The 13557-nt window shown below is 39.0% G+C and overlaps 1 protein-coding gene across 5 annotated transcripts in view; it reads left to right on the top strand.

Annotated features, from left to right (window-relative positions):
- Positions 1-669: 669 nt before the first annotated feature.
- LOC127647620 (caskin-2-like) overlaps positions 670-13557 on the top strand; it is an 85921-nt gene continuing 73033 nt past the window's right edge. For all 5 annotated transcript variants that reach the window (XM_052131979.1, XM_052131978.1, XM_052131976.1 and 2 more), the window contains exons 1-2: positions 670-918; positions 4348-4863. In XM_052131979.1, coding sequence (XP_051987939.1) covers positions 4770-4863 — 94 coding nt within the window. In that variant the 5' untranslated portion in view covers positions 670-918; positions 4348-4769. The remainder of the gene's footprint in view (positions 919-4347; positions 4864-13557) is intronic.

Raw genomic sequence — 13557 nt, 5'->3', positions numbered from 1 at the left:
TTATTAAAATATAAATGTATATATTTTATTTTAAGGAAACATAATTACAAAATCTTTGTTATATTTTGCTCATTCACAAATGCTCTGAACTATTGCTACACAATATTAATCAATATAATGCAATGATAAAATATAAATAATGTGTACTTATCATATAATATTATATACATATGTATATGTATATGTATATGTAGGCCTATATGTATATGTAGTTTTTAATCAAGAAAAATTATATTGTTATATGTTACTCTAAATTATTATTATTACTATAAAATATAAATAAAATTATATAGTGGTAAAACATATATAAAAATAGATGTATTTTCTAATTAAGAGAAATCACAAATGTATTTTATGTTGCTTATTAAAAATACTCAATAAAATATAACGATATGAGCTATATTGTAGCTATATTGTAAAGAATATAGATTTTTTTTTATTTTTAGTTAAGAAAAAATATGAATAATTTGCTTGTTCACAAATTGGCAGGGTTTGAGTAGAGATGAAAGTGCTTCAGTGAGTGGCAGCGGATCGGATCGCTCATCCAGAGGGCGACAGAGCGACAGAGCTGCAGCCGAGCGGGCGACAGAGCTGCACCCTCCCACTGGGAGGACCGATCCGATGCCGCCAGACTCTTCTACTGCTGCTGGAGCCTTCAGCACACACTCATGCAGATCGCTGCCAAAGCTAAGTATGAAGTTTCTCGACACGGAATGAAGAGAAAACAACTTTTTAAAGACTTGAGTGAAAGTTGCAGCAGCCAAGGGTGTTCACATGAACAGTAAAGCGTGTTTATCTGTTACGAGTTGACTTTGAAGTGGACTTTGAGTGAGTCGGGACTGGAGAGACACTGATCCCGGACCCGCTGTAATGACAACAAACCTACAGCGAAATATGAGTGTTTAAACGAATTTAATGGTGAGTATGTTAAAACTCAAGAAGAAGTACTGTTTGGACTGACTAATGGATTAAAGTCTAATCTTGTTTTAAAAAATCTGGCTGGATTTCAACTATTTTGTTTTACATTTTTGTTTTCAAATTGTGTTTTTCAACCAGTTCCAATTCTTTCGCTCTTTAGATTTCACGTACGATTAATCACCAATAGTGTCCGTCAAAATACCAAAGTAACTACAGCGGTTGCTCGTAGTTTAAAATAGTAATACATTAAGACGAGATACTTAAAATGGTGTGAGAAGCTTCCAGAATATGTTTATTTTCTGATGGCAGTGGAGTTAAAACCAAGATTTAGTGCAGTAAACTGTGTTTTTAGTGGAAACTATGGCAAGGATCTTATCTCAAGTTATTTGATTGAAGTATACCAAACTGATATAAACGTATACTTAGATCAACCATTCTGACATATTTGCAAACTGCTGGTTAAATTAACCCTAACTAGCAGCATTAACTCGCTGATTGTAGTCTGTAATTGCATGTTTATGGTTAATGGTGTTATGTTGGTGTGCTGGTTAAATATCTGTGTTGAAGATTGTAGGTTCAAATCCTGCAAGAACTGAACCATGGACTGTCAGCATTGTGTTATTGATCAACGAAGGTTACATCAAGACAACTGAACCTGTAAAATGTGCACTGTGACATGCTTTGGCTAAAAAGAAGAGTCATTATTAACACTGATGTCATGTCAATCAATGTTTTCCATCCTCTAAAATAGGCATTCTTATACTTTCTTGGCTTGGGACCCAAATATAACTTCAAATATAGATGCAATATGCTGTAATTTTCCCTGCCATAATGAGCATTTGTAAACATGCTCATAAAGTCCAATCAAAAGAGTATAGCCATATCATAACTGCACTCCACCCTGCCTCAAAAATCTCCTATATTGTCAGCAGTTTGGCAACAAAGTGAAATCGCATGAAAAGGCCGACTATTGGCCCTGAGGGAAACAAAAAGGAAGACATTATCATAGCTACTAAGAATGACAGCTTTGCCTACTCCCTCACTGTCTTGTAGAGAAGGCAAGACTGTGCCTTATTATAACAGAGGACAGATTATGCTCATATTTTGTTTATTTTGTTCTACTCTTTTTTTCCTAGTTTGGAATGCCCAATTCCCACTAGTTAGTAGGTCCTCGTGGTGGCGTGGTTAGTCACCTCAATCCGGTTGGCGGAGGACAAGTTGCCTCCACTTTTGAGACCATCAATCCGCACATCTTATCATGTGACTCATTGTGCATGGCACCGCGGAGACTCACAGCATGTGGAGGCTCATGCTACTCACCGTAATCCACGCGCAATTTACCATGTGCCCCATTGAGAGTGAGAACCACTAATCACGACCATGAGGTTACCCCATGTAACTCTACCTTCCCTAGCAACCGGGCCAATTTGGTTGCTTAGGAGACCTGGCTGGAGTCACTCAGCACGCCTTGAACTCTAACCCACGACTCCAGGAGTGGTTGTCAGCGTCAATATTCGCAGAGGTACCCAGGCCCCAGATTATGCTCATGTAATGCTCACACTATAACCGAGTCACGGTGCTGCCTGAAGACTAAATGTGGAGACATGTGCTACTCTGGGCATGGTTATTGTTGTTTTCTTTCCCCTAAACAGTATACTCCTGAGGAATTTTACTGACCGCACTTTATGACCAGCGTTTGCTTTGCTGTATGATTTTTGGCTTACCGTTAAGCCTGTGATTTGATCTGTGAGTTGTCAGCTAAAAATGTCTTGTTGGCATGCCGTGTTTCATTTGGCTTTCTTTTCACTACTACTTTTAAGGGTTCACAGCTAAGGCAATCATCACTATTACTATTGCTCATATTTCATGTTAGGGATTGAAACAAACCTCAAACATTAGTGCCTGAAGCAGTCTGTGCAAGTACACAAAAGGAGAGTTGGCCAGTACATTGCAAGTGTGTGGTCCTGTTGTACATTCTTAACAAGTGTTCTGCTGACTGTGGCCGAAGCAAACCTTCATTAGGGTTCCCGTATTTTGGCCGAATTGAAGACGTCCTGTACGTCCCGTATTTAAGCGGCAAAACACTTCAGGGGGACCCACCCCCATCAATCACATTGAAACATTGTCCGTTTAAAGAGCACAAATTGAGACTTGTATTGAAGCAAAAAATCTGCACACGGACAGTGAAACACTAATGAGTGATTGAATGAGTGAAACAAAAATTTGTGATTTGTAAATTATAATCACCCTTTGTTATATTGAAAGCTCCACAACTACACATGATATGATGTTTTACCCTGCAAATTTAATGTACAGTAATTTCAAATCAGTTGATTGCAACACGCTCCAAAAAAGTTGGGACAGTCGAGTGATTGTACAGTATCTTTGTTGCCATCTAATGAGCTTAATAGTGCACCACACATTCTCAATTGGAGATGGTTAGGACTGCAGTCAGGCCAATCTAGCACCCATACTCTCTGTTACATTGCCATGCACTTGCAATCTGGGTAGTATGTGGTTTGAAGTTGTCCTGCTGGAAAATGCTGGGACCTCCATGGAAAAGACGGTGCTGGATGGCAGTATATGATGCGCGCTGCGATCATCTGACCGGGGGGGGGGTGTTCACATGATATGAGAGCGAAGTGATCATCTGTGTTTCACATCTGCTTTCGGGCCTTGAATCACGTATAATTTGCAGGTAAAGGCAGCCGGTGGACTTTCTGGTGACCTCCTAGGGTAAGACGGTGCCCACCTAGGCAGTTGGTGCCTTACGCAGACTGCATAGTCTGCTTATAGAATGTCGCGGTACTGCCTTTACGAGATTTGACCAGATTCCTTGAATCATTTAACTATATTGTGCAGGGTAGAGGGTGAAATGCCCAAAATCCTTCCAATTTGTCTTTGGGGAACATTGTTCTCAAAGTGCTGGATTATTTGCTGAAGCATCTGTTGGCAAATTGACAAGTCTTGACCGATCCTTACTCTTGAAGGACTTGGCTGTTGTTGGAGGCTCCTTATACAGTTTACAGTACTATGACACGATTGCCTCACATGTTTAACATCTCCTGTTTCACATCGCCTTGTTATTTCAACTCAGCAAATTGTTATTAGTCTTAATTTGCCCCTGTCTCAATGTTTTTTGAGTGTGTTGCAATCATCTGATTTGAAATTACTGTACATTAAAAAAAACACAATAAAATTCACAAGGTAAAACATCATATAATGTGTAGTTGTTGTGCTCTTAATATAGCAAATGGTGAATTTAATTTACAAATCACTCCTTTATATTTTTATTAGCATTTTTCATAGTGTCCCAACTTTTTTGGAATTGGGTTGTAAAAAGTAGTCTTCTGTTTTCATAGCTTTGCTGTGCTCTCTACTTGGCTAGTGTATTAACAGTACTGTTTTTCTTGCCGACTCCTTTTTCAGGTTCTGGTCTTCAGGACCAAACAGTTCCGCTCCAGTCTTCCCAACCTTCTAAACAACAGCATCAACAGAGCCTCTCGTTTACAGAAACTGAGCTCCATGAAACCCAAACCAACTACCCAGAATAGGCCCTAGAAACTTGAGAGTCAAAAACCGTAAGGAATTCATTGAGAAAAATAGATTTTCCATTTCCCCGGCCTTCCGGATCCATAACCAGACAGATCACTGAAATTGACGGTCTGTTGATTTTGATGATGTGATTGTATTATCCGGTAGTCATCTGGCTGTCAGTTACGCTGACCAAGTGTTACCAGAAAAGTGAATCCTGGGATAGGTTCATGTGGCGGTCTCGCCGCTGGATGGAGGTGTAAAGAAGGAGCAGGATTCTTGTGGAACACTGGTGGAGTTCTGGCTGGTAGGAGATCATGGGAAAAGAGCAGGATCTTCTGCAAGCGGTCAAGAATGGAGATCTAACCACAACACAGAAACTGTTAGCCAAGGTCAAAGCCAGTAGAAGCAGTGAGTAAAGGCTAATTTATACTTACTAGGGTTTTGTTTGATTTGCCTAAAAATGATGACAAAATGTTTTGACTACATTTTTATTTGGCTAAGGTGTTCGTTTTGTGATATTTCTGCTGTTCACGCACATCTATGCAATTCTTGACTTTATAGAACTCGGCTAGTTGAAGAGCATTGATGATTGGTTAAAACTAATTGTGGGTGTGCTTTAGACATGATGCTCTTTAATTATTTTCCTCAACAAACTAATTTTAAAACGATGATGCTCATAGAATAGAAGAAGGCTTTGTTGACCTCAGAAAGATTCTCTTCAGACTGTTTCTTCGCAGACTGTAAACACTGTGAATTCTGCAACCGAAATTCAGCTTCTGAAATCGGCCTGTGCATACCGAAACTGGGTGAAATGCCCACTATTTCTCTGGAAATTTGCAGTGCTTTCTACGGAATTGTGTGGGTGCAGATTCTGGGCAGATATTCGTTGATCAAACACATTTGAAGCCCATTTATTCCAATGATAAGAGTTATTTTCAGAGTAAACGTTTAGGACCCACTTGTCAGCTCAACAGTAATAAAGGGTGGCTGTTGTTATGGTTAAGCATGTCTTTTGCTTTTTAATGATCCTATGTGAATGGACTGAGTGAATGGAGAACCCCATTCATGCCTCTTTCCCCAGTCCCACCAATTAGTCCTTCCTGGATGTTTATCTTTTGTGCTGGTTCATGTTCCACAAGAGGAACATGATTGGTCTTTGAAACATCTTGCCAACAGGGTCCTGATAGCATCAACAGACTCGACTCAACCTTTGAATTTACTCTACTTTTATCTCATTATAGTGGTACATTGAGAGCATGCTGTACTGCATTACCCACTCACTCAACTCCAGCATGAAGAGCATGTGTTCTCTGTGATGTGGTCCAGTGGGAGTTTGTAAAGGGGAAGAGAGATACCCCTCCCCCCCATAAGACCTCCCAAACTGACAGTCATCAGAAGAGGGATGGGGTCTTTTCTCTGTTGCAGTCTATAAAGAAAGTTATTAAAGCAGTAAGCTTCTCAAAGCTGTGTGTAACAGTGATTATACTACTGTAAAATAGGTGTAGATTTGCATGATGTGAAGCAGAGTGGCTAATTGCTTTATATAAAATGATAACATCAGTAATATGATAAAACACACCAATGATCAATAATAGTTCAATTTATTGAAAGTAATAATAAAATAAAGAAATCTTCCAGTAAGAAACCAACGCACGTCCGGGAATGCAAACACATTAGCTTTACAAGCTTGAATTTGTGGGTTGTTGCCTCCTGAACAGTATCACGTCACAATTCATAGCCCTACAAATTTATGTAGGGGTGGGTAAAAATATAGATTTTCTGATGCATCGCAATTTTCATTTGAACAATCTTAATATCGCTTCTTAAATCCTGAGATCCTAAGAAGTAAAGCACACGCACTTGCAAAAAAATTTTGCACTATAGGTCCGTCGAAACAGTATATATTTTTTTAATTGACCAAATCACAGTAATGATGAATTCGCTTAAATAATTAGAAGCCTGATGAAAGAAAAATAACTAGTCTTATATAAATAATTGTTAATTACATTTAGTTTGAACACATAGCACCTTATAGTAAAAATTCAGTGTAGAATTGTTCAAGATGCTAAGATTATGCAAATAGTACAAATTATGCATGTAAATAATAAACATGTAATAATATACATATATAATATCTGCAATTAACTCTTGATTATATTTAAACATCATATTTATTGATGGAATACATGGAGTTTGTGCATTTTTAAAATGCTAAAATGTGACCAAAATGATGAAAAACCAATGATGAAATAAAATGTGTCAAATTAATAATTTCACAATGTACCAAGATAGAAGGTCCCCTGTATAATAAATAGCATTAGCAAAGAGTTTCTTTAATATTGAATCGAATCGAAATCTGAATCGAATCGTGAGCTTGTGAATGGGAATTGAATCAAAATTATGAAATCTGTATAAATACCCAGCTCTACACTACTGTTGCGCATAAAATATGTTCAAAACAATGCAAGGAATGGAAAAAAAAAAGGAGGATCACTTAAGAAGGTAGAGCAGTTGTTTGGTACAGGGGCCACATCGCCACATAAAGCCTTAAAGGGATAGTTCACACAAAAATTTTAATTCTCTCATTATTTAGTCACGCTTATGCCATCCCAGCTGTGTTTGACGTTCTTTCATCAGCAGAACACAAATAAAGATTGTTAGAAGAATATTTCAGCTCTTTTGGTTCATACAATGCATGTGAATGGGTGCCAAAATTGTAAAGCTCCAAAAATCACATAAATCAGCATAAAAGTAGCCTAATCCATGTGCCTCCAGTGGTTAAATCCACATCTTAAGAAGAGATATGATAGGTGTGGTGAGAATCAGATCAATATTTATGTCAAGTTTTGCTAGAGATTCTCCTCCCAGCTACACTTTAAATTTCACTTTCTTCTACTTTTGTTTTTGGTGATTCACATTCTTCATGCATATCCCAATCTACTGGGCAGGGAGAAACATTTCTACCATCATATCAATTCAGAAGTCATGGATATAACCACTGGAGTCACATGGATTTAGGCTACTTTTATGCTGCCTTTATGTGCTTTTTGGAACCTCAACATTTTGGCATCCATTCACTGGTATTGAATGGACCTACAGAGCTGAAATATTCTTCTGAAAATCTTAATTTGTGTTCAGCAGAAGAAGAAAGTCATACACATTTGGGATGGCATGAGGGTGAATAAATTATGAGAGAATTTTCATTTTTGAGTGAACAATTTTTTTTAAGTAGCACATGAGGGACCACATTGTCCTCCTTTTGAGATACAATGTTCAACAGTGATTTGGTTCTTGTATTTTTTGAGCCCAGAAATAGTTGTGTTCTCATTCTAATGCATGATGCACAATGTTCTGAAGTTTGTGACTGGTGGAATGTTCTATCTGAAGTATTGCTCTGCAAATGTTGATACTTCTCTATCTTTAAGGCTAAGCATAATTATAAATTATTTTATCATCTCTACCAATTAACACAGACTCTACATCAGGGGTCAGTATTATTAAAAATATTATTATAAAATGTATTCTATTACATTAATACTTTTAAAGCTACTCAAGTTATTCAGCCAAAAATAGTGAGCGGTTTTCTCATTTCCTTGTTAGTGTTGTTTGATTAGTAGTATTTTTATGACATAGCCTACTAGACAGTGCTCGATTTGGTTACATGTACACTTCAAGTCCAACATTTGATATGTCCAACAACATATGTTCACTTTAGACCAAACCAATTGCTTTTAAATTAATGTCTCATCAAGACGGCACTGGCAGAATTATAAATGTATTTGACCGTTTAGGGGCGAACCTGCATTAGCATACAGACATTAGCGCCTGTCAATCAAACAGCATGCAGAGACAGAAGTCAGGAAAAAAAAAGTGAATATTTTATATTTTATCTAGATCAACCAAGCAGTGGTTGTCTTGCTATCACAATTGATGTAATGAACACCCCTGTTGTAGATGTAGAATATAGGCTAAATATAGAAAACTACTCAAAAGATTATCATCATTATTGTGAACATCTCTCTTTTATTTTTTTTGAAGATAAACATGTAGATCATTTTATTGCCCAGCCCTATAGATAACATTACATTAATCTCTCACAGCAACCCAATAATCTCAGTGATAGATAGTTAAATTACAGGCTACGTTATAGACGCACAGAATCTAGTAAGCAGAAATATAAAATTTACCTCAATATGTTTCTTCAAATTAGAGGCAGGATTAATGCTGATATCTGGCTTGAGCAAGTTAAACTCACATGACACGATCAAGCAAAACTCGCATGACAGGATCAAGCAATTGGCCTTTTTCAGTGCGAAAAGCCCTTTCAGGTGCTGTTGTGTTGTTGAACTGTGCTTGAGGCATCCATAAAAGATAGCGCCAGATCTGCAGCTGCCGTTCAAGTGATTCAAGATTCAAGGGCGTTACGAGACTCTCTCTAGCCAATCATGTTGATAGATACAAATAAAATCAGGACAGGGAAGTAGAGAACACAGATGGTGGGAAAATAGCACGGTAAAAGTACAGTTACAGCACTTAAAATGTACTCAAGTAAAAGTAAATGTATACAAATTTTTAAATACTTAAAGACATTTCTTGGGAAAAAGCAGTTAATTACAGGAACGTGAGTACTTTACACCCCTGGTCACGGCAGAACAGTTTTAAGAACATTTTGCTGAGCAAGTTGGTTAAAGTGTGGACATGCTTATCTAATTACGGGAATAATAACACATGTGGTGTAATGGCGTGAACATTTTATGGTAGTTCTGTCGCCCCCTTGGGCCCCCTTGGGCCATTTGCACAGTAATGCCGGAACGCATGTTCAGCAGGTCAGTGTTCTCACATTACGTTGCCCAAGAATTCACATCTATGTTTATTTGAATTTACAGGAACTTCAAACAAGCTTCATCCAAGTACATTCTGGAGCCAGAACTATGCGTATTATCAATGTAATTTTTGGTCTTTTACTTTTCTGCACGTCATGAGAGGATCACTGCACTGGCAGGAAATTCTCCCATGCATTCACACCTGGAATGACTTTAACCCTAAATATACCTTTTACCTTTCAGGTGACCTTTTTACATGTTTGTGAAGATACTAGTAGTAATTATCCATTAGAACACAGATGAGTTTGTCTTTTGAAGTTTGTGTCCTCTTATTGGGATGGTGTCTGTAGTTATTGCAGGTTGGCTGTATTTTTTACTGGGCCGCATGGGAAAGAGTCAATAAAATCAAGCTGGCTACTCAGAAAGCATGGCAGCACTGTATTGATATTCCTCAAACATTCTAACTAGGGTTTGTTCTAAACTCCTAGCCTAGCTCTGATGCAACTTTTAATTTACACCGAACCAAAGTCTTTCTAGCAAGTCAGTCCATTGTCTACCATCTTTGGAACTCTCCCAGGAGGTTATTTCCAGTCATGCCAGTGCAGCTCCTATCTACTTGAATGGGGAAAGACTGAAATCTCCAAAACAGTTGGTGTTTTTTATATTACAATCAAAGAACATATTTCAAATCAGCAATACAATGTGTTAAATTTGGAATCATAAATTGTTCTTCTTTACCTCCGATTAAGTTAAAACCATAGACTGTAATAAAAGATGGACGACGCCCCTTCGCTCTTTTCCATTGGTGAGAACTGAACCTGCCAGTGTCCCAATATGGCGCTGACATCTTGGGACTTGAGTCTGCGCAGTTGCGATTTCGGGACCAGACCTGCGCAGCAGTGAGCAGGAAGTAAAGCCGTGAAATCAAGGCCCCGCCCTCACTCTCGCTGAATCAATCGCAAGCACACGCCCCTGCACTTTTGACTTTTGACTTATGATGGTGTGAAATAATTAATTATAGAAATTTAGATATTACATTTAAAGCTCCAATCTCCTCAGTCCTCTGAGGATCCCGAAAAAAAGTCAGTTGGTGCTTCAGTGACTACTTCACTCAGAGAACCTGTCAATCACAGCTGTCAATCATGATGTCACAGCACCGTTTTTATAGCATCAAATAACTAACTAAAAACAAACTTATTTTGAAAACAAACACTTGAAATTACATCAACATGATAGAAACTACAGTAAATGACAGAAACTATCTTTGGAAAAAAGATATGTGAAGTGTAATTTAATTGTTTAGTTGGTCTCATGTCCCGTTGAATAACATGGAGAGGCGGGGTTTATGACCTATACTAGGACCAGTCACCGAGGGGCGATCGAGACGTTTTGGCTTCACTTTTGAGGGCTTGTGCGGCACACTTGGTTAAAACACGCAATTTTCCCATCTTGTATTGCTATAATTGACAGGCAATGTCTGTATCTAAAAGGTGATTGGCTCTTTTACCTGTAAGGTGGATCTTCCTTTCTACTTCCATTGACCATTGAGAGAACTTCTTGATTAGGCATTCCAATTTCTCCCATTAATTTACATAGAAGTGGTTCAGTCTCCGACAGAACCAAAGCCTAAAACCTAAACTTAGCTAAATCTTGGACAGGATTATTTCGCTGCCTTGCCTGTTTCCTTCAGGAAATACAAATGTAGTTGTTTTAACACCTGGTCACCAAGATATCTCATTTTATAATGAACAGGTGGGTTTTTGAGGGGAAAAAAATCAGGTTTGTGCTTGGACTCAAGCTTCAGGGTTAGAATTTCAAGGCTAGCAAGAGGTCAGTATGATAACCCAGCGCCACCTCCGCTATTCTTTCCCAAGAGTGTGTAAACATACACAGATAACATACCCACTTCAAGGAATGACGGGGTCGCAAGGCGATCTCTGGTATAACCTCCTCTTTTGTCTTTTCAACCCAGAATCAACACCCGAGCCATTGTGCGAGCGACATGCTGGCTGAGTAATTGCTCCATAAAGGCATCTTTAGTGTGCTTAGGGTCATAAACGCTTTCATACAGTCATTAACACGCGGCGGGCTTTTTGTGGCCCTCATCCTTCAGGCTGGAGAAGGCCTGGCTAGCTGACGAGCCTACCCAGCATGCCTCCGCCCCTTCGTCCCTGCCCCTTTGTCTGAGTCCCTGAGGGGCTGCGCCACAGCCTGTCAGATTACCCACGATCCTTTGTTGAAATTCACAGCTTCACTAATTCATCACCTTGTGCTTTATACACGTGCTCATGAAGGCTGCGCATTGACACAGCGCCCAATGCAACAAACAACGCCCTCTGATCCGTCGATGATGAATGCATCTATTGCGCCATTCTTCTTTGACATCTGCCATCACAGGATTGCTTTCACCCCAAATCAGACACTAATAAATCATGACCCAGATGGTGCCCGGACAGATTAAATGGCATTAAAGGAGAGACCCCCAATGTTTACTTTTTATCATGTTCTGTTCTTATTAGTGAGTGGTGGTGGTGTAGTGGTCTAAGCACATAACTGGTAATCTGGAAATCAGAAGGTTGCTGGTTCGAGCCCCACAGCCACCACCATTGTGTCCTTGAGCAAGGCACTTAACTCCAGGTTGCTCCGGGGGGGCAACCTGGAATAAGGGCTCTGTAAGTCGCTTTGGATAAAACCGTCTGCCAAATGCATAAATGTAAATGTAAATGTATTACCTATTTTTGATCTCCGTGCTCATGTCAGGGTGAAGGCCGTGGAAAGTTCTCTGAGTCAGGAGGACGTAGGATCGGATGTAGGCCTGTTGCCGATTCTGTACTTTTGCTGGACTGATATTTGCTCCCTGACCTATTTTCTTTCCACCCTCACAATAACAGATGGACTTCCAAATATGGGTTGGGATTCTACAAGTATTAGTTTGTGTGTGTGATAATGTTGCATGATAATCCATGGTGTAATTGCTCTACGATTTCCATTTTCCCAGATGTTTGGTCCTCAAAATTGTGTTGCTTTTAATATTGGGATGTTTACAAGAGCAAAACATGTTATTCAAGCCAAGCTTAAAGCTGATGTGTGTCATTTCTGCACTATTATGGGGCTTCCATATGACTCGCATTGGGGTGTCAAGGCACTGTTCAATGTTAGCTCCACAAGCTTTACCGAATACTCTCCACAATCGTCATTAAATAATCAGATAGTCCCTCCCCAAACTCACACCATTGGTTGAGTCAATGTTGCGATAGCGTCACAGAGCCACTGTTTTTACACCTTTTGCGGAAATTAACTTGCTAATACCTACTTATTATTATCTCTGCATAGATGGGATATCTTAACATCGAAAAATAAACACATTAGTGTCAAAAAGTTGTTGTAACCTATGCAATAAAGCAGCAGTTGTTTTGTCCTAACCAACTATAACTGACAAACTACAATAAATGGCATCACTCGGTTGCCCTGTCCACAGTGAAATCTCATGAAATCATTGGTGCAATATATCAAATTTCTTCTGATTGGCTATGATAAGGGCTGTCACGATTTTGAAATTTGGGTGACGATTAGGCCCAATTGTGAAACAAATAATTGCTATTATCACAAGTAAATGTCGGTTTTAGGGCTTTCGAGCATAAAAACTAGGATTTGAGAGTGATCCCAGCATGGATTATCAATGTCTTGATTCATTTCAACATGGTGTAGGGAGATGAAGATTTACTCATCCAGTCTATCTTCTCTTCATATTGGCTCTGTTTCTTCTCCTCTTCCTGCTGCCGCATTACTTATCCATAGTAAAACTGTCTTCTTTGACAAATGTATTGACCATTCTTGGAAAACAGAATGAGTTTAATTACTCACTCCAGTTTTCACGGTTATGTAGTTAGAACAGACTACAAGTCCACCTGAGTCATAATAAGACATAGGAACCTGATGAATTAGTTATAACAGCTTTGCTTAAACTGATCTTAGCCCACCTCAGCTCAGTCATAGAGTTTCTTGTTAAGTTCAAGGCTCTGATACTGTCATACAGAACAGTCACTGTGTCTGGTCCAGCTTACCTAAAATAATTCCTTCAGAGCTACGTTCCCACCAAAAGTCTACATTCTGTAAATGAGTACCAACACAAAGAGGCACCAAATCGCTGTCCCAGGCTTCACTGTACCTCAGAGGTGGAATGACCTTCCGAACTCCATCCGATAAGCAGACTCCCTCTCTGTTTTCCAAAAAATGGCTGAAGACACAACTGTTTCGTGAACACGTGACCATATACAGT

Source organism: Xyrauchen texanus, chromosome 8 (genome assembly GCF_025860055.1).
Source record: "Xyrauchen texanus isolate HMW12.3.18 chromosome 8, RBS_HiC_50CHRs, whole genome shotgun sequence".
NCBI classification, from domain to species: domain Eukaryota; kingdom Metazoa; phylum Chordata; class Actinopteri; order Cypriniformes; family Catostomidae; genus Xyrauchen; species Xyrauchen texanus.
Note: the sequence above shows the minus strand (reverse complement) of the source record. Positions and strands in the feature narration are given on the sequence as shown.